Consider the following 27928-nt stretch of genomic DNA (forward strand, 5'->3'; position numbering starts at 1 on the left):
CATCTCTAGATTACTTATAATACCTAATACAATGTAAATGCTATGTAAATAGTTTTTATACTACATTACTTAAAAAATTTGTATTATTTTTTATTGTTGCATTGTTATTTTTTATTGCAGTTTTTATTCCCCCCAAACATTTTTGATCCCCAGTTGGCTGACTCCATGGATGTGGAAGCCAGAATACAGAGGGTTGACTGTACTCATTTTTTTAGTGACATGGACAAATTCTCTTCTGCATTAAGCCAACTGATAGTATCCTCAGATGTTTTAAATATAAGAGCAGTAAATCACTGTCTATAAATAAAGAACATGTCCTACCCTTTAAATGACAACTATGTTATCTGAAAAAGTTCACAAAGCACTCTCAGATCTACCTTAAAATAAGAAATCAAACATATAAAACACTGATCACTTACACTTTTGGATTTGTCCATACTAGCTAGTTTTGTTCACATAAGCCTGGTATGTACATGCTGTGTAAATAGCTGTCATGCTAGCTATGAAGTGCGTGATTTTAAGTTGGGTAAATGCAAATTTACGCTCAGAGTTACCTGTTGGACAGCTGTACCTGAGAATTATGACTCATTACTTCTTGGCCACCCCATGTAGGCACTAAAAATTAAATGAAGAATTAATTATATTTTGCCAATGACTCTCATAGAATTAAGATGTGATAAATAATCTTGTGCAGTCAAAGGGACCTGTATTAATCTTTACTTAGAAGTTTTTCCCCCTTCTAGCAACAGTTACATTTTTTCACTGATGGCACTGAATGTGCTGTGCCAGTTGCCTGGGTGAGAAAGACTTTGAACTACAATCCCCCCAAAAAATGTGATCCCCAAAGTCTACTTGCAACCTCCTAACCTGATCTCTCTCATCAGTAATAGTACTTCAAGGGCCATTTTACTTTTTAACTTGGAAGCTTCTTTCCCTCAGCAGGCTGCATATAATAGGCTCCCAAGAGCTGCAAGCACTTGTCATTTGTTCTGCTGGGAAGCACACTAAGACTAATGTTTTTCACCAGGTGAGGAATAATTTAGTCACCTACTATTTTGGGCTAGAATTTTCACAGCTGTTAGAGAGGGAGGGTCCTGTTTTCTAAGAGCATCTCTCAGATTATCCATTTCCTCTCACCACACCACTGATAAAAACAATTTAAAAATTCAAAGCTGTGCACACAAACTAGATATTTATACAGCACTTTAATATTAAAGTGAAATTGCCAGTAATGTTTTGAAACCTTCCCCATATTCATCTGTTTCTCATGTGTGTGAAGTCATTCTTTGGTAAAAATTTGAATATTTTGGGTAGGCAAAACAAACATACATTTGGCTGTATAAGAATACCCTATGTTTAAGATACAAGTATTCTAAACTACATTCAAAATCAGGCCAGATAGTGATGAGTCAGCAACAAAAAGGACACCACATGTGTCCAGATGCCTCCCATCCTCAAACTGATTTTGAGAATCCGGTGTGCAGGGACCGTGTATTATTCTTTTGTGTCTTCTTGCACATATTTTTTACCATGGTGTTGGGTACACAGAATACAATACAGAACTAATCTCACACATAATCCATAATTATATTTGGTGACAAAGAAGAAAACATAGTTGCAACAGTTAAGTTGAAAAACATGGAAAAGTTTTAAAGTTTTTGTGTACATTAAAAAAAAATAAAAGCAAAACCAAAAAGTTGTTATATATGAAAAATATAAGTACAAGTGGACAAATTAAGGAATTTTAAAAATATTTTACTTGGATAGGAGGGTTATACATGGATTAGTTTCTTTAAAAATTTGTTACATTATTAGTATATTTACAATATATAAAAAAATTGAGGGGAAATGTCTGTTAACTGACACACAACATTTACAGACTTTGGAAAGATGAATAAAAGTATCCAGGTGGGTATAAGAAAAGACTCACAAAGGATGCAAAAAAAAAAAAAATCTGGAAATTATGAATACTGCTGCCCTTAGATAGATATCTCATATTCTTTATGTCTCTTCTATGAGTCCTGACTTATAAGAGCCATGAGAAAAGAATATTCTGAAAGAGGAAGAAAGCTTCACTATGCTCCAATTTGCTTGTGACACACTCATTTGAATTTTCAAATAAGTTTAGACAGACTTAATTATTTTACTTTTCATTTATTTACTGCCCAGCCTCTCAAACTTCCCAATGTATATATATCCACCCTAGTTTAGCAGCCCTTTCAAATATTAAATCTAATCAATCCTGATCTTTGGTTCCACTCCTCAAAAACAGTAATCTTCTGGCCCCAAAAACTTCAGTGAAAAATGCCCATGGGACAGCTCTTTTCCATTACATACAATAACCACCCCATGCCCAAAGCAGATAGTCTAGAATTCTGTTTTGAGGTCCAGCCCTTGGATTTCTTTCTTTCTTTCTTTTTTTTTTTTTTAAGATGACTGGTAAGGGGATCTTAACCCTTGACTTGGTGTTGTCAGTACCATGCTCTCCCAAGTGAGCCAACTGGCCATCCCTATATAGGGATCCAAACCCGTGGCCTTGGTGTTATCAGCACCACACTCTCCCAAATGAGCCATGGGCTGGCCCCAGCCCTTGGGTTTCTAAAACACCACTTGAAGGGGTTATCTGCAGTTTATATATGATTTCAAGATCATAGCTAAAAATAGCAGCTCCACAGGATATGTTCTGCTAACCATCTAATTTGGTGTGGCATAAATGAATGACCTTTGGTTACAACAAGGTGGTGTCAGAATCATGTGTTCATTCCAAAACACATTTACTGAGGCCATTTCAAGCTCAAGGAGCTTACAGTCTGGAGGGGCAAACAGACAGGTAATTATAACACAGTGTAATAATGGTTATAAAAAATATATGAACTTATGCAACCTGGAGCATTAAAGATGACTGCTTGGGAGAGGTGGCATTCAAGCCCCGGCCTGAAGGTAAGGAGGAGTTAGTCAAGTGAATGAGTGTTCAGGGAAAGGAAGCAGCGGATGTAAAGGCAAGGAGGCATGAGAGTAAATGAACCATTCAGGAAACTGCAGGTCAACCATCAGACAAGCATAGAATATCTGGCAGAATGGCAGAAAATGAAGCTGGGGAGGGAAGCAGGAAATAGAACCTAAAGATCTTGTATGCCATGTGATTCCTGCCCAGGCTGTAGGTGTCATTCATCTCTGAAATACTTGAAGAAAATAATTTTACTTACACAACTGCTATTCTTATTACTGTTTCCAAATCCTAACATTGCTATACTTTAAAGCATAGTTTTACATGTCCTTTTGCCAATTTTCTATGCATCACCAGGTTGCCAACCACTGTAATAACACCAACCATTTGCCGAGTGTTTACTCTGTGCCAGACACTGTATTAAATGCCTTAGATAATTTATCTAATTAAGTGACAGCAAAAAAGAACACATCTTTAGAGTCAGACCAGGGTTCAAATCTCAGTTCTTCCCTTACTAGATATGTAACCTCAGGCAAATTACTTAACCTCCCTGAGTCTTAAGTTTCCTTGTCTACAAATTTGGAAAACGACTACCTCCTTCACAGGGTGTTTGTAAATTTTAAATGACATATGCAAAGCATTTAATACACATAGAGACACTCAATAAAAAATAATTATAACTGCTATTATCATAATGGTGTCACTTATGCAAAAATATAACCAGTTGGTGTCTACACAAGAAACCAGTAGAGGGAGCCTCTAATCCATTTCTGGCTTCAGGGCCAAAGTAAGTATACCTATCCATGGATATAACTGTCTGAAACAAGAGAAGACAGGATAAATAGTGATCTGATGGTAGCTCTAGATAGCAGACAGCAAGATGAATTGAGGAGAAGCACATAGGTAGCTTCAGTGGTATTGGTAATGTTCTTAATTGAGTGTGGATTCATTAGTGCTTGTTCTTATGTTTTAAAACTTGCATATACATTATATATGCCAAATATTACATAACACTATATTTAAATAATCCCAATTCACATGCACCTATGTCCCTCTATTTCTAGTTCCCATTTGAGAGCTCAAGACAAAATTACCACACGCCTTCCCCTGTGCTTTCATCCTACTTCCTGGACCTCTCTCATAGCAAGTCAATACTGCCTTCTAGTTATTTTCTGTTAGACTCTAAGCTTCCTAAAGACCGAGTCAGGTTCTTATACAGTTATATAGTTCCAACAGCAGTCAGCACAGTGCGTTAGGCAAAGGAGGTACTCAATAAACATTTGTGAAAATAAATTCCTACATTTGGGATAAAAAGTCATTTAAACTGCTTTTTGGTAGGTTTAAAATGGTTCCTGTTTGAAGAGTTCACAAGTAAATTCTATTAAATTGTTTTCTTCCTTCACCCAGATATACTAGGTTAGGATAAGGGGCATATTTAGCAGGTGACACCATCCTTTATTTTCTCTTTATAATTTGAGAAATCAACACAACCATATTTTGAAATGTTCTTCTTCAATATCTATTATACACCGACTATTCCTTAAAAATTTTAACTCAGTAGGGGGACAGGTTAAATAAATTATGGTATATCCAGTAGTTAAAAGAATGAGTAAGATCTAGATATGTTATTATGAAATCATTTCCAAGTCATATCAATAAATAAAAGGGCAAGGTGGAGAATAATGTATGATGTCTTTCACATATGTGCTTGTCTATGCACAGAATATTTCTGGAAGATTATACAAGAAACTGGTAACTGTAATAGTCCCTAAGGAGAGGGAGTGAGTGTCTGACATAGAAGGGAGATTTATTTTTCTGTACTATTCAATTTTTTTCAATGTGAATGTACTACTTTTTCAACTAAAAGAACAGCTCAATAAACAACACTTTCAATAAAGAGAAGGTACACACACAAAAAATCAGACTGGATAAGGACAAACAGCAGTACAACAAAAGAAGAAACATCATGAGACAATACATAGTTAATTACCATATAGATCACAATAGCTTTTAGTTCAAAGGAATGAAGAAATCACCGTTGAGTGATGTGATCAAGAAAACCTTCATAGTATAAGATAGGCTTGACTTAGACCTTGAAGGATGAAATTTGAATATGCTGGCAGTGAGTGGGAAGAGATTTTAGGGGAGGTAAACGCATTGGTAAAGGTCCCTGTGATTGAAGCAAAGCAATGGGGTGGACCTAACAGATACAAAATGACTTAACCCTAAAATCTGTAGGCTCCTGGGCAGGTCATTCTTACCATCTCTGCATCCATTGCTGGCTCCCTAAAACAAAATGTAACAGATGATCCCTTAGGTTCCTTCCAGCTCTATCATAACATAGCTACCACCATAACTATAATTGACAAAGGGCTATATTTTGGGGGTCCCTGAGTACCAAGCAAAGGAATTTAATGGTTTGGTGAAAGGAAGCCCCTGAAAGTTATGGAAAAGAGGAAAATGTTTTAGGAAGACTGAATTAATATGTGAGAGCATACAGTAAACACTATTTAACTTTTGGCTAATATCATTGTTAATTTCACATCATTACATGGTAGACTACAGGAGAAGAAGCAAACTAACTGGGAGATTTGCAATAACCAGGCAAGCAAGAGATCAACATGGACCAGAATTTAAATGGTGGCAGTGAGTAAAATTCAGGGTCTTCAGTTTGTTTGAATCCCTAGACACTGATTACTCTGATATATCTGCTCCAAGTTCCTGTCTGCTACCCTTTTCTAGGGTCCTACTGATTAGTGTTTAGTGTCAGGGAGCATTTGGAGCCTGATATTTCTTTGTTTGTTTGTTTTTTGTGGCTGGCCCATAGGGGTCCGAACCCTGACTTTGGGCTTACAACACCACGCTCTAACCAACTGAGCCAACCGGCCAGCCTGGAGCCTGATATTTCTGCTCAATCACATCGTCAGGTTTTTTAACGGTTTATTCCATAGCCTGACTCATTCTACCACTGAACCTTCTAAGTAGCCAGTATAGACTTATACATATTTAAAATACTGCTATATTTTATTAAAATAATTTTCTTTAAAATCATATAAATACTACTATTTTGTACTACACAGAAAAGTACACATTTTTAAAAGTTACTTCTAACCCAGATACCACAATTGTTAATTTTTTGTTTTAATGGCATCAAAGCATATATGAAGGTTTATTCATTTTTAATTGAAACACAATTGTACATATCTGTGGTGTACAGCGCTGAATATCATTCCAGTGTGCAATATGTGATCCTCAAATCAGTATAATTACTATGTTTGTGATTACACAATGTAATCATTTTTTGTGGCCCTTTACCAATTTCTTGCTCACCCCCCTCCCCCTCCCCACCTCTAGTGGTCTCAGTTCCCTTCTCCCCTTTTGAAAGTTCAATGAATTATCATGATTGTTGTAAATTTCTTTCTTTTTTTATTTTTTTCAGCTCCACTTACAAGTGAGGACATGCGGTATTATTTCTCTTTCTGTGCCTGTCTTATTTCATTTAACATAATTTTCTCTGAGTTCATCCATGTTCCTGCAAATGACAGAATTTCATTCCTTTTTATGGCTGAGTAGTATTCCATTATGTATATATACCATCTTTTCCTTATCCAGTCATCTGTCGATGGACATTTAGGTTGGTTCCTCTATTTACAATGGCTAAACTCTTAACCATTGTAAATAGAGCTGTGATAAACATGGGAGTGCAGGCATCCCTTCGACATGATACTTTCCATTCCTTTGGGTATACACCCAGAAGTGAGATTGCTGGATCGTATGGCAGTTCTATGTGTAGTTGGTTGAGGAACCTTCATACTGTTTTCTGTAACAGCTGTACCCACCAACAATATAGGAGGGTTCCCCTTTCTCCACATCCTCACCAGCATTTGTTATTCTGTCTTTTTGATAATGGCCAGTCTAACTGGCATCAGGTGATATCTCAATATGGGTTGATTTGTATTTCCCTGATGCTTAGTGATATAGAGCATTTTTTCATATGTCTGTTGTCCATTTGTATACCTTCCTTTGAGAAATGCCTGTTCAGCTCCTTTGCCCATTTTTTAATTGGGTTACTTCTTTTTTTACTGTTAAGTCGTTTGAGTTCCTTATATATTCTGGATATTAAACCCTTCTTGGATGCATAGTTTGCGAATATTTTCTCCCATTCTATAGCTTGTCTTTTTGCTGTTAACTGTTTATTTTGCTGTGCAGAAGCTTTTTAGTTTGATACAATCCCATTTGCTTTATGGTGAGAGATATGGGTCTAGTTTCATACTACTACATATGGATGGCCAGTTTTCCCAGCACCACTTATTGAAGAGGTAGTCCTTTCCCCAATATATGCTCCTCTTGCCCTTGTCAAATATCAGTTGACTGGGCCGGCCCCGTGGTGCACTCGGGAGAGTGCGGCACTTGGGAGTGCAGCAGCGCTCCTGCCGCGGGTTTGGATCCTATATAGGAATGGCCGGTGCGCTCGCTGGCTGAGCGTGGTGCGGACGACACCAAGCCAAGGGTTGCAATCCCCTTACCGGTCACAAAAAGACAAAAAAAAAAAAAAAATATATATATATATATATATATATATATATCAGTTGACTATAAGTATGTGGGTTGACTTCTGGGTTCTCTATTCTGTTCCATTGGTCCAAGTGTCTGTTTTTATACCAGTACCACGCTATTTTGGTTACTATAGCTTTGTGGTATAATTTGAAGTCAGGTAGTGTAATGCTCCAGCTTTGTTTCTTTTGCTCAGAATTGCTTTGGCTATTTGAGGTCTTTTGTTGTTCTATATGAATGCTGGGGCTGGTTTTTTTCTATTTCTGTGAAGAATGTCATTGGTATTTTGAAGGGAATTGCACTGAATATGTAGATTGCTTTGGGTAGTATGGACATTTTCACAATGTTAATTCTTCGAATCCAAGAACATGGAATGTCTTTCCATCTTTTTGTGTCCTCTTTAATTTCCTTCAGCAGTGATTTGTACTTCTCATTATACAGACCTTTCACCTCTTTGGTCAAATTGATTCCTAGGTAGTTTACTTTTTTGGTGACTACTGTAAATGGGTTTGCTTTCTTGATTACTTTTCTGCTAGTTCGTTGTTGGAGTATAAATACACTACTGACTTTTGAATGTTGCTTTTATATCCTGCAACTTTACTGAAATCGTTTATCAGTTCTAAGAGTTTTTTGGTGGAGTCTTTAGATTTTTCTTTATATAGGGTCATGTCATCTGCAAATAGGGACAGTTTGACTTTGTCTTTTCCTATCTAGATGCCTTTCTTTCTTTCTCTTGCCTGAATGCTCTGGCTAGTACTTCCAATACTATGTTAAATAGGAGTAGTGAGAGTGGACATCTTTCTCTTGTTCCTGTTCTTTAGGGAAAAGCTTTAAGCTTTTCCCCATTAAAGATAATATTGGGGGGGGTTGTCATATATAGCCTTTATTGTGTTGAGATACTTTCCTTCTGTACCTAATTTGCTGAGAGTCTTTATCATAAAAGGATACTGAATTTTGTCAAATGCTTTTTCTGCATCAATTGAGATAATCATATGGTTTTTATCCTTGATTTTGTTGATGTGGCACATCACATTTATTGACTTGCATATGTTGAACCATCCTTGTAGCCCTGGGATGAATCCCACTTGATTGTGGTATATAATTTTTTTGATGTGTTGCTGTATTCTGATTGCTAATATTTTGTTGAGGATTTTTGTGTCTATGTTCATCAAGAATATTGGCCTGTAGTTTTCTTTTCTTGTTATATCTTGGCCTGGTTTTGATATCAGGGTGGTGCTGTCCTCATAGAATGAGTTTGGGAAGACCGGCCTTTGTTTTGATTTTTTGGAACAGTCTGAAGAGAAGTGGTATTAATTACTCTTTAAAAGTCTGGTAGAATTCAGCAGTAAAGCCATCCAATCCTTGGCTTTTCTTTGTTGGGAGATTGCTGATTACTGCTTTAATCTCATTTCTTGCTATTGGTCTGTTCAGGTTTTCGATGTCTTCTTGGTTCAGTCTTGATAGTTTGCATGTGTCCAAAAATTTATCCATTTCCATCAGGTTTTCAAATTCGTTGGTGTATATTGTTTATAGTAGTCTTTAATGATTCTTTGTTTTTCTGTGGTATTGGTTGTAAGGCCCCTTAAAGCATTTCTGATTTTTGTTATTTGGGTCATTTATCTGTAATTTGGGCATTTTATCAATTTTCATTTGGATGTTTTATATATCTTTGGCTCCTTTCTTTCCCTTCTATTGCTTGTCCGTGATGTTGGCTGGCTTTTTGCAGAGGTTAGATTTAGTTTCTTTCTCTTTCTCATTTGCATTTTTGTTATACCAGTGCATTTTTTCTTTTTTGTGTATTTGTAGTAGTGATTATTGTTTTTCAGATTCCAGTTGCAGGACTCCCTTGAGGATTTCTTGGAGGGCTGGTTGTGTAGTGATAAACTCCCGCAGTTTTTGTTTGTGTGGGAAATACAATATTTCTCCCTCGTTTCTGAAGGATAGCCTTGCTGGGTATAGTATTTTGGGCTGGCAGTTTTTTTCTTTTAGTATTTTGAATATATCATCCCATTTTCTTCTGGCTCATAGAGTTTCTGTTGAGAAGTCTGATGTTAGTCTGATAGGGATTCCATTATAGATGACTTGATACTTTTGCTGGATTTTTTTGTCTTTGAGTTTTGCTAGCTTGACTATGTGTCTCAGAGAGGATCTTTTTGGATTGAATCTGTTTGGGGATTTTTGAGCCTCCTGGATCTGAAGGCCTGTGTCTCTTCCTATACGTGGGAAGTTTTCCATTATTATTTCTTTGAATAGGTTTTCAGTGCCTTTTCCTTTCTCTACCCCTTCTGGAATGACCATGATTCATATGTTTGTGCGCTTAAGGTTGTCTGCTAGCTCTCTTAGATTATCTTCACTTTTTAAAATTCCTTTTTCCTTTTTTTTGGTCCATCTGAATTATTTTTAAAAGACCATCTTTGAGACCATAAATTCTTTCTTCTGCCTGCTCTAAGCTTCTGCTTAACCTCTCAGTTTTGTTTTTTATTTCACTGAATGAATCCTTCAGTTCCAGGAAATCTGCTGCATTCTTTTTTTTTAAGGAATTAATCTCTTTGTAAATTTCCTCCTTCATATTCTGGATATTTTTTCTTGTTTCATTACATTGTCTAACTGAGTTGTCTCACATTTCATTGAGTTTCCTTAAGATTGTTGCTTGGTGGGCTGGCTGGTTTGTTTGGTTGGCTAGAGCACGTTGTTCTAACACCAAGGTCAATGGTTCAGAGCCCTGTCCAGCCAGCTGCCACAAAACAACAACAACAAAAAGATTGTTGCTCAGGATTCCTTTGCAGTCATCTCCAAGTTTTCCTGTTCCATGGGGTTTGGTAGTTGAAAATTACTGTTTTCCTTCGGTAGTGTCATATTTTCCTGGTTTTTCGTATTTCTAATATCTCTATGTTGATGTCTCTTTATCTGATAGAGCAGTTGCTTCTACTACTCCTGAGTTGCCTTTGAGGAGAGAGACTTCCTCTTCCTTTTCCAGTCTCCACTGGTGACTCTCCTTGTGTTAATGAAGTCATGTGGGTGATGGGCCACCTGCATGGTGGCTGTGGCTGCTACTGTGGCTGCTACTGTGGCTATGAGCCACTCCTGCAATGGCAGTGACTGTGGTTGTGGCTCTTGTGGGCCACCCATGCAGAAGTGATGTTTTCAGCTTATTCCTGCCTTCTGCTGGGAGGTGGGGGCTGCCTGTGGTTCCTTCCTAGCAACCTGGGCATACTCCAGCCTTCTGCTGGGTAGTGGGGGTTGACCCCGCCTCCTGCCCATATACAAAGCTTTAAATTCCAGGAAAATGGTTTTGAGAAGGTGATTTGCTTTGTGGTACCATGGTTTGACATCTATTTAACTTTTTAATGTGCATGCTCTTTCTCCAATTAAATTATCACCTCCTCATAAGCAGCCCCCTGCACCACCTACATCCTTAATAAAGTAATAGTAATGTACTTCAAATGACAGAGTAAAGATTAATTTCTTCCAAATTACCCTTTCACATATCACAGATCATTCTCATGCTCAAATAACTTACATGGTTCCCCTCTGTCTGAGAATCACTTTCCAACTCTTTTATCAGGTACTCAAGGATCTCCAAAATGTGATTTCAACCAGGCTTACCAAAATGTGATTTCAACCAGGCTTATCTGGTTGAAACCGTCTGCAACAACCACTCTAGATTTTTTATCCCATGAATATGCCATGCTTAACTACGTGGCTTTGTCTGTTTCTGATTTCCCATTCCTGGAATGTCTTTTCCATTCTTTGCCATCTGTTCAAATCCTATTCATTCTTCCAAAGTCCAGATCAATGATGGCCTTTACTGAATTTTCTCTAGTCATTTCAACCCGTGTGAAAGGTTCACTCATAAGTGTCTAATCTAAACACTGTAAATCTACACTATTCATTTTGGCACTTAATCAAATAGTATCCTATACCTTTATTATTAACTAAAATATATTTTTCTTGTCTCTCTAAAATAATTATCTATGATGAAGGAAAAGACTGTGCTCTATGCCTCTTTTACTTCATACTAGCATCTAATAATACAGTAGTGAATACAGAGTAGACACTAATACACTTCACTTAAATGAAAAAAAATGAGCAAAAGTGACAGTAAACAGCACTTTTATCACCTGAACAACCTGGCTTTATAGCATGAGAGAAACAATAAAGGAGTAAAGGAAGAGATTTCCAAGTGAAATAGGGAAAGCATTCTTTTGGCATAGGAAATGGGGCATTCCAATCCAGAGAACTGAATGGGTTTTGTGGGAGGGAGACAGCAAGTGGCCAGTAAAAAAGGCCATAAAGATAAACAAAGAGTGAAAATTCTGTTTAAAAGGTGAGAAACAAGAGGCATGTATCTAGGAAGAAGGTCTAAACGTAGGTAAGCAAGGTGCAAGTGTGGGGAGAGTAAAAGAAAGAGTTCTGTATATGCTTCAGGGTTAATTTAAATGTTCCTTCCTGGAAAAATTTAACTTTAAAATTAATCCTGGACTCTGAAGTTCAATTAAAAAATATAAACCCTCACTACAGGGTCTTGCCTAATCTTACACATCCAGGAAAGTAATTACAATGAGAATGACACATATGAAGAATCTATTCATAACACAGGGCCTGTTACACAGAAGGCACTCAAATGTGGAACGAAAGCCAACTAAGATCCACATATAACTAAGCTCTGGTTATATGGATTTCTTACCTTTGTCTTCTCCCTGCTCACCAATAACCCACACGTCTTTGCCTGAAGTCTGTGCCTTCAAAACATTTGTAATAATATATTGTAATCTCAGTGAATCTAGATTACATCCAATTCCAATCACTTGATTTTCAGGAAACGCACTCAGTTTCCATGTCACGTAGGTCATGATTTCCACTAAATACAAGCATACAAGGTGAAAATGTAAAGATTTTTAAAATATATACTTCTTGTCAAGTTCACAAACAAAATATTTATTACTTTAATAACTAAAGAATATTAGAGCTTCTACTCTTCTTAGATCCTAAATGCACTGAAGAGTAATATATTTTAATGTATATTAAAAAACTAACCGGGTTTCAACAGATTTTAAGTAACTGTGGTTAAATATAAATTGCTAGGGGTAGGAAATAGATAATTTCCTAGCAGAGATAAGCACGAAGGTTAAAAACTGAGTATAGAAAGCCAGAAAATAATTTCTTTTCATTGATTACATTCTCTTTTATATCTATCTTAAACTGAATTTCTATCTTTAAATTATTGATTCATATATGACATCACTATGCAATATAGCACTATGAACAAAAACACAACTACTTTTTTTTTTTACATGCCAAAAGGGTGTCAGGAATTGAAGAGACTAATGTCCCTTAACTAATGACTACAGAAAAACAGGTGAAACATATACCATACCCCTGTATTGGGAATATTTTAAAAAATCTGTTCACCAAATTGAGTCCAGTACCCACCCAACTCTTTGAAAATATTTCTAAGTAAAATAGTTCAAAAACAATTTGCAATATATAAAATGTTAAAAATGCACTCTGGTATGCTAACGTTTTATGATACTTCAGAGTTAATAAAATATCTTTCACATAAGTCACTACATTTTCTCTTGGGGGTTCACCCATTTTCTCATGGAAGAAGGTATGACTAACAACCTGAAACATAATTTTACATTTCATAAAAAATTATGTTAAAACCTTCTAATTAATGCCAGTTATAAGAAGTAACTGGCTGACAGGATATGGAAATACTGTATTGTTCCATTGTAAGAGCAATTTTACTAGACGTCCCTTTATAATCTAAAATTTTATGGCTTTTATCAGTAATGGCAATTCTACCGATGCACTGAACCATCAAATTCATTTAAAATAAAGCCTTTTACCTGGTTGAGATGCAATGAGCAGGACACTGTGTTGACTATAATGTCCCAGAGCTGGGACAAGTGCTCTGAACATATCCACATTGCTCTGCACAACATCAAGGTAAGACTGAGAACTACCCAAAGAGTTGACTGTGAAGATCACCACCTTGGAATGAGCAGAGGCAGACAAATCTAATGAATAAAAAGAAACAGTCTGAGCTCAAGATATAGGCTGTAATCAAGTTCTAGTTCATGATAAAATGATTTTTCTTTTCTACAAGTAGAGAGCTTTTAAGCATACTTGCCCCCAGATCGATCCCATATTCTCCTAAGTATTCAAAATGCTGAGGTTTACCAACAGAAGGAGTGTTATCTCAAGGGGGCAAGATAGCAACAAAGGTAAACAAAATAAGTTACAGGATCTAGAACTGACAAAGACTGAGTTTTTGATGTAATTTACACCTTTTTAAAGGAAAATCAATAATTTGTTATAGGCAAAATAAACCTACAGTCTATCACACCACTGATTTTTTTTTTTTTCTTAAACTCAGGCTGACTTTAACGAGAACACCACTATTTTTAAACTGTGAGCTTAGGCACCCTAGAGTTCCTTGAAAGTGACATAGAGGCCATCCAGGAGGAGGGGGAAGAAGTGGGAAGAAAGCTGGTAGGCATGGCTCCAGACCACTTACCGTGGCCTCTCTAAAAAGAGCAGTGCTGCTTTTATGTGTTTTATCTATTAAGGATTCTACTCTAACGCAGAAAAAACTGATTTGAAAATCTCTAAATAAAAATAAAATATCTTTACTAATTTTCAACTGACTTTTTCTTATACTGAAGCCCAGTTGTCCTTGGGTAACTTTTCAATGGGACCTACAGGTAAGGAATGGTTATAACTTGGGAAAAACACACGTATGCTATTTTACAACTATATTACTCTCTACTGCACACTGTGTATGACAGTAAGTACATGCCAAAACAGTGGCCAGATGTTATCAGCATCAGAAACAACAGAAAAATAATAAAGCAACTAGAATGGCGTCAGTCCAGTCAACATTCATAAATTAACATTCGCCTCCTAGAAGATAGTGAGTAGAGTACAGGATTTATATTCTTAAATAAGCCTCTAGGGCCCTCCTTCTAAACAAATTTCAGAAGGAAACACTTGTAAACATGCCTATTGGGAAATGCATTATCCAGTTATACTTCATATTCTGACACAGTTGTGGTGATAGAAGATCCAAAAACTGAGTCCCAGATTTTAATTATGGTTCTTCATTACTTCTTCTTTAGTAATTCCTGTGTTCTAGGGTTCAGAGTAAATACCTGGTGATGAGTCAAAACCTCAAGAACTAGAAGACATTAGAACTGGAAGGGATATAGTTAATACTTCCATACTACTTCCCATGGGCCAGATACTGTTCTAAGAGCTTTCCATATATTTATTCATTTCGTCTAATCCACAACACACAATGAGGTAATATAATACCCACTTGAATTATAAATGAGGAATCTGAGGCACAGAAAAATTAAGTAACTTACCAAAGTCATAGAGCTTGTAAGTAGAAGAGGCAGAATTCAAGCCTCCTCAGTCTGGCTTCAGAGTGCTATTAAACATTATGTTATTTTTAGAAACTTATCGTACAGCCACATAAAGATGAGGAAACTGGTATCTGGAGATGTTAGGTGGCTTGCCTGTATTATTAAGCATCAATGAACAGTTCAATTTACAACTCTACAATTTGGCCCCAAGCTGTCTTACCAGAATTATTATCGTTATTTTTTCTCCTTTAGCTCCCTCTATTTTGAATGACAGAAACGCCATTATCCTCAAGGTTAACTTATGAGTAAACAGAGTAGTAGCTGTATAAGGTAATTTCAAAAGTACAAGAAAGCCTTCCTACTCTATAAGATTTTCCCATCAAGCTCCCAAACCTTTTAATCTCTTCCTTTTAGTGTAGAAGCCAGTACTTCTTAAAACTCTCCTATATAAACCTTTGGCTCAGGCTCAATTAGTCTATATTCATTCCCCAGAATATTTGTCTCATTTTCATGATACTGGCTTTTGCCTAAACTCTTTTCATCTAGAATGTTTCTCCCTGCGCTTACCACATGTTTAATAAACATCTCCTTAACTGACTACTATATCGAACATGCTATGAGTTCTGTGAGAGCAGGGATTGCTTGTGTCCTACTCATCTTTCCATCTCTAAGATCTAGTCACTTAGCAATTGGTTCATTTCCCGTGCCTCTCTGCCAGTCCAAATCTCCCCAGTCCCAAAGGTTCCATCATAGGTCTCAGTCGTATTCAGCTGAAAGTAATCTGTCTCTCCACTCAACTCCAAGAGTCCTCACTGTCTGGACCATTCTCTTGGCAGTTAATCATATACTGCCTTCTTACTTCCTTGTCACGAATTACTGTTTACATCTTGCATGTGTGTCTTTTCATCTAAACTTTAAGCTGCTTCTGACCAAGTAGTCTTCCATTTCTATCAGTTCTCTGCAGCAGTTCTTAAATGCTAGGCTGGGTGCTTAAGAATAACCTGGGAAGCTTAATAAAAATGCAGATTATCCCATGTTCTGAAGATATTATTTAAATAGATACAGGGAAATAGCTCCAAGGAATACAATCCCCCAGATGATTCTGATGCACAGCCAGGTTTGGTAAATACTGACCCACAGACAACTAAGTTCCTTAAACTCCGAAGGCATTCAAAATTTTTATCTGACCCTTCCTTTTCAAATCTTCCTTTAGAAGTTGGTGACATATTAAGGGGTAGAAGATTATACAGTTATGAAGAGAATTAGGGAGAATCTTAAACATGATTATGCAAAGCTATGGTATAAATTACAAGGTTAAAGATCATATGAAAGTTTATTTGACAATAATTAATTCAATAAACCCCTTCTAAGGTCCTGTCATGTCACAAGTAATTGTGTTAGGCACTGACAACACAAAAGTGAACAAGATATTGTCCCTACCCTACACATAGCACAGTATAATACAAGGGTTATAATTGAGGGCTTCAGAATAAGACTGCCTGGTTCAAATCCAAACGTTACCTCTTACTTATTAGCATACTGATGAGCTTCCTCTTGTGCCAAGGGCCTACTTAGCATCTGTATTACCAGGACACAAGCCTCTCACCTCTTTCCCATCTGTACAGCCCGGAAAAAAACAGGTATTTCTCTAAGGAAGATATACAAATGGCCAACAGACATATGAAAAAAATGCTCAACATCACTCAGCATCCGGGAAATGCAAATCAAAACTACACTGAGATACCATCTCACCCCTGTTAGGATGGCTAAAATCCAAAAGACTCTGAACGATAAATGCTGGCGACGTTGCGGAGAGAAAGGAACTCTCATACATTGTTGGTGGGACTGCAAAATGGTGCAGCCTCTATGGAAAATGGTATGGAGGTTCCTCAAACAATTGCAGATAGATCTGCCATACGACCCAGCTATCCCACTGTTGGGAATATACCCAGAGGAATGGAAATCATCAAGTCGAAGGTATACCTGTTCCCCAATGTTCATCGCAGCACTCTTTACAATAGCCAAGAGTTGGAACCAGCCCAAATGTCCATCATCGGATGAGTGGATATGGAAAATGTGGTATATCTACACAATGGAATACTACTCAGCTATAAAAATGAATGAAATACTGCCATTTGCAACAACATGGATGGACCTTGAGAAAATTATATTAAGTGAAACAAGTCAGGCACAGAAAGGGAAATACCACATGTTCTCACTTATTGGTGGGAGCTAAAAATAAATAAATTCATACACACACACACACACACACACACACACACACACACACACACAAACCAGGGAGAGGGGGAAGAAGACATAGCAACTACAATTCCTTGAAGTTGATACGACAAGCAAACAGAAAGGACATTGTTGGGTGGGAGGGGGGAGAGAGAGGAGGGAGGGAGGTTTCGGTAATGGGCCACAATAATCAACCACATTGTATATTGACAAAATAAAATTAAGAAAAAAATAATAATAATAAAGTGCATCAATACCACATTGTATATTGACAAAATAAAATTAAGAAAAAAAATAATAATAAAGTGCATCAATTCTGTGTGTATCAATAAAAACAAAACAAACAAACAAAAAAACCCACATCCTTCCTGGTAAGCCACTGGTTTCCAAGGTCTAGACCCTAGACTAGTGTCTGGTCAGTTATAACAAGGGATTCTCACATCCAATACCAAGTATGTCAAAAGACCAAGTAATCATAGTTCATGCTCTGATATACTACTGTTCTCAGATTATGAGGATGATGATGAAATAAATAAAATTTAAGTTTATTTTAAAACATTACTGAATTATTTTATTCAAAACCAACAGGCAAATCTAAAGCAAATAATGATGTCTAAATACTGTGGAGACCTGTTGAAGTGTTCTATCTAGTATATCAGTCTGAATATACCATGGACAGAAGTATTTTAATTTCTCTGATTTTTCAGTAAGTACTGTTAAACCATCCTAACTGTTCTAAAAATTATCAAATATGCTCTTTTCAAATTATTTTTTAGGGCTGGCCAGTTAGCTCAGTAGGTTACAGTGTGGTGATGGTAATACCAAGGTCAAGGGTTCAGACCCCTGTACTGGCCGGCCACCAAAAAAAGGAAAAAAAAGTTTTTTTAAATAGGACCCCAAATTTTAGAAACATGTCCGCCCTCATACTGATGATGATGACCCTTCATCTAGAAAACTGTATTAAGAAGGTAGCTATTAAAAATCCTTCTATGTTGGCAGAGGAGAACCTCCAAAGAATGAATTCAAAGTAGCTTTGGGCATTATATTTCAATCAATGAATAGTAGGGATAAATTTTTTTTTTCTGGTGAAATGGTTGGATTTTTTAAAATGTTAAACAAGGATACCCATATTTAAAATAAGGTAGGAAATCACTGTTTCATTCAAGTGAAGTCCTTTAGTCACTACTGCCACAGTGAGCTGGGCTTTGGAGTTCTGTTTCCACGATTTCTGTATGTGACAAACTAAGGCCATGAACTAGGTATGTTATGCCTTATCTCTCTTTAGAAAGGACTGCCTGAAGAATAAAAGGTATGTCTATTGATAAAATTTCACAGTAAGAGAAAAAAAAACAATACAACACAAATTGTAGACACCAATACTAAGAGCATTAGGAGTAATGAGTGATCTTGCAAAAGGGTTACTCTGGCAGGTTTCCTAGAGAGGTGACTTAAGCTCTAAGAAGAAGGGCAAGTGAGAAGAGCAAGTTGAGGCTGATGAGAGAGTATTTACGTAGACTAAGTAAAAAGGGGGAAAGCAGGTGATGAAAGGCTTAAGTCATTCTCAACCTCAATACAGTGAATTTCAAACTTTTTTGATTGTGACCCATGTTATGAGAAATACATTTTAAATCACAACCTGATACACGATATATAAATAGATATATACATATATAAATTAAAACAAAAACTTTACAAAAAATACCCTTACTGCGTATGTTCTGATATTTTCTATTCTCTTCTAGTTCATTTTTATAAAATGCTGGTCAAAATCCAGCATATGTTGATTTTACAATCTACTATTGTGTCACTACTCACAATTTGAAAAACTTTGCTTTTAATGAGTATAGGAACTATTTGAGATACCTGTCTAAAGTATAGATTCCCAGGTTCCACCTCTAGAAAGTCAGGATGTCTGTAGGCCTGGGGTAGAAGCCAGGAATCTACAATTTTAATAATCACCTCAGGTGATTCTGACACAAACTATCCATCTACATAAACCATGTTTTAAGAACCACTGGCTATTGAGCAAATTTTAGTTTGCTTGATTACATCATAAATGATTTATTTTTTGCTTTACAGCTATTGTTTCCCATGCACAGACTCATATACCTGTACACATAAGCATTTATACTTGTATATGCACAGACTATTTCTGGAATGAATCATAAGAAATTGGTAACAGATGGATGTTTGAAACTCCAGCTCAGCCTCTTACAAACTGTGTGACTTAAGCCACAATCTCTCTGAGTCTTACTTCCTTCACCTATAAAGTGAAGTAAGGGACATAATGAAGTATGAATATATGTAAAGCACATAGCACATATTACTGATTCCCTAAAAGAAAAAAAAAAAAAAAGGCAGCTATTACTATTAAGGGATAAGAGATAAACATAATATGTCTTCAGCCATGAAATGACATGATCAAAGTAATATTATAGGCCAATTATCCCAATTGTTATGTTCAATATGGTAAAAGAATAATGGAGAGAAAGGAAATAGGAACCCTCATGAGAGTACAGCTTGGTTCTTTGGTGACAATTTAATACTACAAAATTTAAAAACATGTATCTTATGACCCAGTAATTCTACTTAATCCCACCAGTTCTACTTAGAGAAGTACACGAAGATTTCTGCATTACAATGTTCTCTGCAGAATTATTTTTAATCACAAAAAAACCCCCAAACAACCAAAGTGTTTATCAATAAGGGACTAGTTAAATCAAATACAGCATACATATGATGAAATATTATGAAGCCGTTCAAAGAAACAGATATTTAGATCTCTATGTGCTGTTAATAAACATCTTCAAAAGTATATCATTAATGCCTTAAAAAGTTAAACATAGAATTGCTATATGACCCAGCAATTCCACTTCTGGGTATATACCCCCAAAAATTGAAAACAGGTGTTCAAAAAACACTTGTACATGAATGTTCATAGCAGCACTATTCACAATAGTGCAACTCAAATGTCTATCAACTGATAAATGTATAAATAAAAGGTGGTATAGCCATACCACACAACATTATTCAGCCATAAAAAGGAATGATGTACTGACACATGCTACAATGTGAAATGAACTTTGAAAACATTATGCTAAGTGACACAAAAGCCACAAATTGTATGACTCCATTTACATAAAATATCCAGAAGTGCCAAAACCATACGGGCAGACTACAAATCATTAATGATAAATTTTATGTTATGTGTACACAACAAAAAAAAGGATTTAAATATATATAAGTAGTGTGTATATACATACATGCACATTTCTCTTGGTCCTGTGGGTCTCAGGAGGCAGGACTACACGTAGCCTCTGCCAGGAGTTCCTCAGGGAGCAGGGCCACATGTAGCCCTGCCAAGAGAGTGCAGCGAGGTGAGTTGCTCAGGGCACGCCTTGAGCTAGGGGCTGTTGCCTAGGGAGGTGAGCAACCAGAAACCAGACACAAAGTTCTGGGACTTAGCACATGCACTAAGCAACTTTATTGTCTACAGGCATGCATTATATATGTTTTAGTCAGCTGTGAGCCCCTCCCATACCTCCCCCGTCTCCTAGGCAACTCAATAGGAAGTCTGTGGTTTGCAGTTAAGCCTTGAGAATTCTTGCTGACCCAGTCTATTTGCATTTCTGCTGACACAGTCTAAATCCTGGAGAGCAAGAGTGCCTCCATCTTTAATATGTGTTCTCCCTCATTTTCCTCCACCTACATATACTATATACTATGTACAATATATACATATATACTATTAAGTGTAAAAAACAAGCACAGAACCAGTTCCCCCAAGTCTGACTCCTGAAGCAACTAATATTAACAGTTTCTTCGTATTTCTCCAGATTCAATCTATACATACAAAAGCATAACTGTTTGTGTATACATATATGTACAAGTGTATTTGCATGCTTATGTATATGTGTATATCCCTCTCCAAAACGTTACAGTAGCTATTAAAAAAAAGTCCAAATGGGGCAAAGTACAACTCTAGGACAGTCAGTTGTAATCATCTATGCACATCATCATGGGGCATTACTAAAATTTCCAAATAAGCTTTAATTCCCAAAATTATTAATGTACTTCTCTGTATCATAGAATATACTTACGAGATGTTAGTTAACATTACATTTAAAATTAGTTCATGTAACAGTAATTACATTAAGTGCTATCAGAAATGTACAAACAAAATTAATAGGGGGAACATGATAGTTACCCCCAAGATGATGTATGCTCATTCAACTTCAACAGATAATTACTGAGTCCCTACCTGGTGGCAAGCATCATGCACTATACATCTATTCCAAGGATTCTATTCTTTCAATTATCTCAAGCAGTGGTTATTAATGGTTAATGAGACACATGAGAAGAAACAATTTCCTCAGGTCCTAAGTGGCTTCACAACCTCTAGAGTTCATGTACTAAAGAGTCTCCTGAAGTAATGTGGAAGAGGTAAGAGGTCCCTTAAGAACTTCACTACCTGGAAATGATAGGCACAAGAGACTATCCAGGTTCCCAAGGGATCCTCTGCATGAAGCCTACAAAGGGATCATTAAAGCAACTACAGTACTCTTTCTAAGAGAAGGAAAATGAACTCATTGTATCCTACAGGGTTCAAAGGATTACTAAACTACTACATCCAATTTTTATAAACAATAGGTATAATCTCAACTTTTCTAATCACTGTTTTTAGTACATCCAGGCTTGTGAGACTATGTCTTTATATATTATTTGAAAAATATGGTCAAGGAACACAGGGAACCTAAGGAATGGCAAAGGAAAGCCAAACAACTACAGCATGTTATATATCTGACCTTACCTATGACCTTGTAGAAAGGCTTTAGAAAATATGTTTACTCCAGTTCAATGGCCTCCTTTTTTTTGGATCATGCATCTCTGGTAGTAAAATATTTTCAACCCATATCCCCAAATATAGAATCTGTCCATAAATATGTCTGTACGAATAATATTACATATATTTTGAAATACATGCACATTTTTTAAATTAAAAGATAGAAAAAAATACCTTTTTAAACATTTTAAATTTTATTTATTGATAGAAAAATGCTTTTTATTCTTATTAAAACTTATTTTAACAATATATTTCTAGTAAAAGCAACGTGAATTGAGTTTTTTTTCCTTAATCTTGGTTTGACATTTTGCTATATACCAAGAGGTAGGTATTATCCCCACTTTACAGATGAGAAAACTCAACTTGGAGAGATAATATATTCTGACAAATGTCAAGAGCTATAATGTGGCAGAGCTAGGATGAAAACCTCTATCTGTTAAACTTTAAAAACAGTGCTCTTAATACATTCTAAGAAAGGAAGCAATCAGAGATAACAAATGTATCCCGAGATGTAAGTCAGTGACAAAGAATAAATCCTTCTGACCAATTTGAATAAATCTGCATGTTGTTTGCTTGTTTGACTCTTGTTAATATAATCAGTTATAATCTGTGTATAACTTTGGGGAAGTCACTTACCTCATTTGAATTTTAGTTTTTGCATATGTAAAATGAGGGACTTGGACTAGATGATCTTCGAGGTGCTTTTTAGCACTAAAACTGTAGGACTTAAATACAAGAGCAAATAAGACAAACATCTTTAAGCAGAATAACAGACCTTTGCTGATCTCCACATTAGGCAGGTTGAAGATGTCAAGGTCCATTGTGCCTCCTTTAGTCCCTTCTGAGAGGTCTAAGAGAACCAGCCTGTCTGCAATGCCCTGTACAGTACAATAACAAAAAGAACAGCTTAACACTAGACATGGCCAGTTACTCAACTTAAATTCACTAAGAAGTGAGAGCTAACAGAGAACACACAGGTCTCGTGTGTTGTCTTAAGGAAAGTAACACAATAACAATAAAAATGGCATGTGAACAAATTAAAATGAACTTGAATAATGCGATCCTTTAGGCTTGACTACTGAAAACTGAGACCTAACAGGGCTTAACTCAGAAGACACAGATTGTAGATTTCTTTTGATGGCTTACGCCATAAAGATGACTTGGCCGTACTCAGTAAGTTTGTTCGTGAGTTTATGTTTTCATTTTGATGTCATAATTTCCATTCTGAAAGAGTTTAGAGTGATTTGGAGGTCTATTTTAGCACCTCATTTCTAGCTTGAAAGTCAAAACTAATAAAGAAAAAAAGAAAAGAATAGTAGCCATAAATCTAAAGTCAAATCCTATTATCATGCAGTACCCTCCCTGGAGAGCTCATGGAAAATATACCACAGGCCTGTAAATGGCTCCTCAGGGGCCATGGTGGGCTGACTGTAAATAACAGCATAGAAACTCCTACGAGTCAGTTTACCTTTGTGGAAGGTCTTTCTCCAACGTAGTAGGAGACTTGATGATCTCTCCTATCTTAGGGTGCAAGGATCTACCAGACTGTCAGGCAAAACGGTTAAGAAAACCCTGCTATATTATATATTAGCTAGTAACACTAGGCAAGTCACTGAACTCAGCTTTACTTCATATGTTTGTGCAGAGTAATTACATGACATGAGATTGGCATACAGTAGTCCTTTCTAAATCATAGCTATTAGTTTTATTATTAGTAACACGCATAAAGGAAATGCAGAGAAAACTGAGTTACCATTTTCATTTATAAGACACACAAAGATCCAAAAGTTTAACAACAGCAGTTGCGGGAAAACAGGCATTCTTATACACTATGGGCGTGAGAATAAACTGATACAATTGATATAGGGGAAAATTTGACAATTTCTATCAAAATTTTAAAATGTTATGAAAATTAAATTTAGTAATTCATTTAATACATCAATCTCATTTATAGAAATCATCCTACGTGTGTAAAATGATACAATATATGTAAGTATATTTATTAAGGATATGAAAAAGATTAGAAACACCAAAATCTCCACCAACAACAATAATAAGGCAGTATAAGGCAGTGGTTTAGGACAGAGCTTCTCAAGTTTTAATGGATCACCAGTTAATGATCAGTGAAGCATACAGATCACCAGGAATTTTATTAAAATGCAGATTTTGCTTCAGTAGGTCTGGGATGGGGCCCGGGATTGTGCAAGATCTCAGGTGATGCCAACACTGCTGGTCTGAAAGTCACTCTTTGAGTAGTAAGGATTTAGAATACTGGCTCTGGTGAACAGATGACCTGTTTCAAACCCTGGCCCCACCACTTATTAATAGTATGACTTTGGGCAAGTTGGGCAACCACCTAAGCCTTTGTTTCTTCATTTGTAAAATGACAATAGTAACAGAACCTAAGTAAAAGGGTTGTTGTAAAAATGAGTCAAGTGTCTAGACAAGTACCTGGCACCTAAAAAGCATTCAGTAAAGGTTAGTTACTGCTGTCACAACCACTAACTTCCACTGCCATTATTATGACTATTAGTATTGTTGCATTATTTGAATATTATACCTTGTATCAAAATATTAATTTTTAAAAAGAAAATGGAAAAAAATTTCCACCCACACAGTTCACAAATAATGACAGTGAGACTCTTCTAACAGTTTAAGAAACATGATTTTATGGTGCCTTCCTGTGCATACCACAAAAAAAAAAAAGGCAAATAATTACAAATAAAGTTAATAAAACCCAGTACTTTTAGGGATGTCAAAAACCACATCATTATTAGCAGCATAAATCAGTTTCTGCCTCTCTGAAAAACAATCTAGCAATATGTAATGAGGGCCATAAAAACCATTCAGGCTTTCTGACTCACTAGTACTATTTTTCAGATTATGGACACTCAGAAGAAAATAATTCAGATGGGAAAATAAGCAACTTATAATAGAAGCATTTTATTTAGACAGAACTGAAAACAATTCAAATTCCAATTAAAAGGTAACAGTGTATTCAGATGGAGGGTGGAGGAAATGTAACTATAATATGTTAAAAGTTAACGTACACTGTTCTGAGCATCCAGCTTTTAAAATTTTCTAGCTCCCTGGGTATAGTTTGATTATTTGCTGAAGTAGAACCTACCTCTAAGGCATATGTGAGTCTTAAATGGAAAAGGAAGAATTTAAATAGTAAAACAATCAAACTTTTATAGAAAAGTGATGCCAGCCACCAAATAAACATATAGAGGGACAGCTATTCTACTTCGGGTGACATCTCTCAAATGACGCAAGGCATGCTGTTACCACAATACTGGACTGCAGAGGAAGGAAGGCAGGTATTTTGAACCTATCTGGAAGGGAATTTAAGCCTTTCTGTAAACAATTTATATAGAGAAGATCTAGTAAAAAGAATTGACAAAAAAATAAACAAATCCTACACCAGTGTAAAATATCAGTTTGAAAACTACGATCCTAAAAGAAAGCAATTATACAAGAAAAAGCAATTCTTTCTAAAAATGCTAATTTTAGAAAGCATTAAAACTAAGTATTATATTGAGTAAGAATTAATTAAGCAGCATGACTCAGAAAACACAAAAGAATTTATGACTAAGTCAGATGCATGTTAAGATGAAGTTTCCCTTGGATTAGGATGAGCCCATTTCAAATCACTTTTTCAAAGGCTATTCCATGACTAACTACTAATTAAGGGGCAACATCACTGATGAGAACTTTCAGCTATTTTTTTTTCAACTTACTAAATATATTTTAAGGCAAAATGAGGTTTTCCTACCTGCCAAAATGAAGCCATTATTTTTTGTATGTTAAACATAAACTGCCTAAAAGTGTAGCACTATGATAGATGTATTTATAACCACTATGCTTACATACCTTTGCCGAAATTGCTAATGTGCAGGCAATACCCAACTCTCCACCTCCAACCACAGTAATTTTATTGACTGTTTTATTCTCATAATTTGTCCAGCTTTTCGAATTTATATCTGAGACACCTAGAAAGAAATGTGGGTTATCCTGGGAATTTAAAAATAACATCAAAAATCTTTTTAGCATCTTTTTCTAAGTGTATCAGGCTTCAATAACTCAGACAGAAAACATGGTGCTAGTCCATAATAGGCACTCAAAAAAATACTTGTACAAATGAATGCAAGAGAGAAAGGAGTCTCATATTAAGTATTCTACAAAAGAGAGGCTATCCTTTTAAAAAGAATCTTTCCAAACATTTAAAAATATTAGATAAGTTTCTAAAAAGGATGGATTTCCATAATTCTGAAAAACATTCTGAGTCTTACTGCTCTGGTCTACAATATAAAAAATATTAAACAGTTTACTAATATTTTCCAAGCATGGGTATTTGGCTTTATCCTCAATGAGAAACATTGAGAATCATAGACTGTCTGGTCCAATATACTAAATAAGCCAAAAAGCTACATAAACATGTAATGAAAAAGGCTTGGAATAATTAATATACATCAAATGGTTTTGATCAAAACAAGAATTATTTTATGTCAGTATAAGAGTAATTTTTTACATTTTTAAAAAACCATCTTCACTGGAACTGTATGATAATACCCTACGATAAATACTTAGGAATTTTTGATTCAACACAGATACACACACACCCTACGATAAATACTTAGGAATTTTTGATTCAACAGATACACACACACACACACACACACACACACACACACACTTATTTATAGAAATCAAGTAGCAGAGAGTAAGAGATATTAGTGACAAACTGTAAACTCATAACTCTCAAGGCAATCCGACCGTCGAAAATACAAACCTTCAGTGATTTTTGCAATATAGGCTAGCAAGTCTACCTGCCGTGCCTCATCAGATGATGACAGAGAATAAAGGGGAAGTTCCTCTTGAAACTTGGTAATCATTTCTTTAATTAATCCAACAATGACAGATTTAGGCTGCAGAATACACACAGAAGAAAAAGTTACACCAAAATTTTGCTGAAGAATAATACTTTTTTATCCTACACATTGTTATAGAGTTAGCCAAAAAAGTATTAAATCCTGTTCTCATTTTTTGAAAACTACCATAGAGTTTATGTGATACTTTTAACTGTTTAAATACTTTTAATTGAAAAATTATTTAATCCTTTTGACTAAAAAATAAAGAGGGAAGAATGCTACATCAACATCTCCCAGGCTGGCCAGTTAATTCTGAGTGTGCTACTGATAACAACATAGTCCAGGCTTTGATCCCTATACCAGCCAGCTGGCAAAAAAAAAGAAAAAAGAAAAAAAAACCCAAAACATCTCCCCAAAGTACAAAAATAGCATGAATGTACTTAGTAGCAAAATATCTAGGTTTGGAAACTACCTTTCTCTTTTTTTAAAAAAACTTTTTATTTCCAAATAATTTCAGACTCATGGAAAAGTTGCAAAAATAGTACATATACTCTTCAACCCTGATTACTCAAATGTTAACATTTGACCCCATTTGCTTTCTTAGTCTCTCCATTTTTTCTGAACCAACTGAGAATAAACTGCATGATACTCCTTTACCCCTAAATACTTTAGTGTATGTTTCCTAAAAGGCAAAAAACCAAAACAAAAAATAGACATTCTCCTACATAGCCATTATCAAATCAGAAATTAACACTGGTAAGATATTATCTAATCTAATACTGTTTTCTTTTAATTTAACTGGTTAAGCAACCTTGGTGAAATTCACTTAACCTTTCCAAGCTTCAGTGTCATCAGTAATATAATGTGAATAATAAATATCAAATGGCGGTTAGGAGAAACAAATGAGCTAATGTATGCAAATTATAATCTGTGAGTATAAAATAGATGTTTATTATTATTAGGAATATTTAGTAGTATGCTCATTTAAAAAGTGCTTAATTTCTCAGAGTCTGGGTTTCACCACATATAAATTAAGATGTTTGGGCCCTAACAGCCAATACCTTCATGGACCAGGCAGATAAGTGAAGCTGCCAAGCAT

The 27928-nt window shown here is 35.8% G+C and overlaps 1 protein-coding gene across 7 annotated transcripts in view; it reads right to left on the bottom strand.

Annotated features, from left to right (window-relative positions):
- The window catches only part of UEVLD (UEV and lactate/malate dehyrogenase domains), a 51050-nt gene that overhangs the window by 4818 nt on the left and 18304 nt on the right, over positions 1-27928 (bottom strand). For 4 of the 7 annotated variants that reach the window (XM_063093125.1, XM_063093127.1, XM_063093128.1 and 1 more), the window contains 6 exons: positions 26751-26886; positions 25832-25950; positions 22734-22836; positions 13354-13524; positions 12189-12362; positions 555-615 (listed from right to left, as the gene is read on the bottom strand). In XM_063093125.1, coding sequence (XP_062949195.1) covers positions 555-615; positions 12189-12362; positions 13354-13524; positions 22734-22836; positions 25832-25950; positions 26751-26886 — 764 coding nt within the window. Of the gene's footprint in view, positions 1-554; positions 616-12188; positions 12363-13353; positions 13525-22733; positions 22837-25831; positions 25973-26750; positions 26887-27928 lie in introns of those variants that run through there. The other 3 variants (XR_010023375.1, XM_063093126.1, XM_063093129.1) reach the window with 3 other exon arrangements.

Source organism: Cynocephalus volans, chromosome 4 (assembly GCF_027409185.1).
Source record: "Cynocephalus volans isolate mCynVol1 chromosome 4, mCynVol1.pri, whole genome shotgun sequence".
In the NCBI taxonomy this organism is placed as follows: Eukaryota; Metazoa; Chordata; class Mammalia; order Dermoptera; family Cynocephalidae; genus Cynocephalus; species Cynocephalus volans.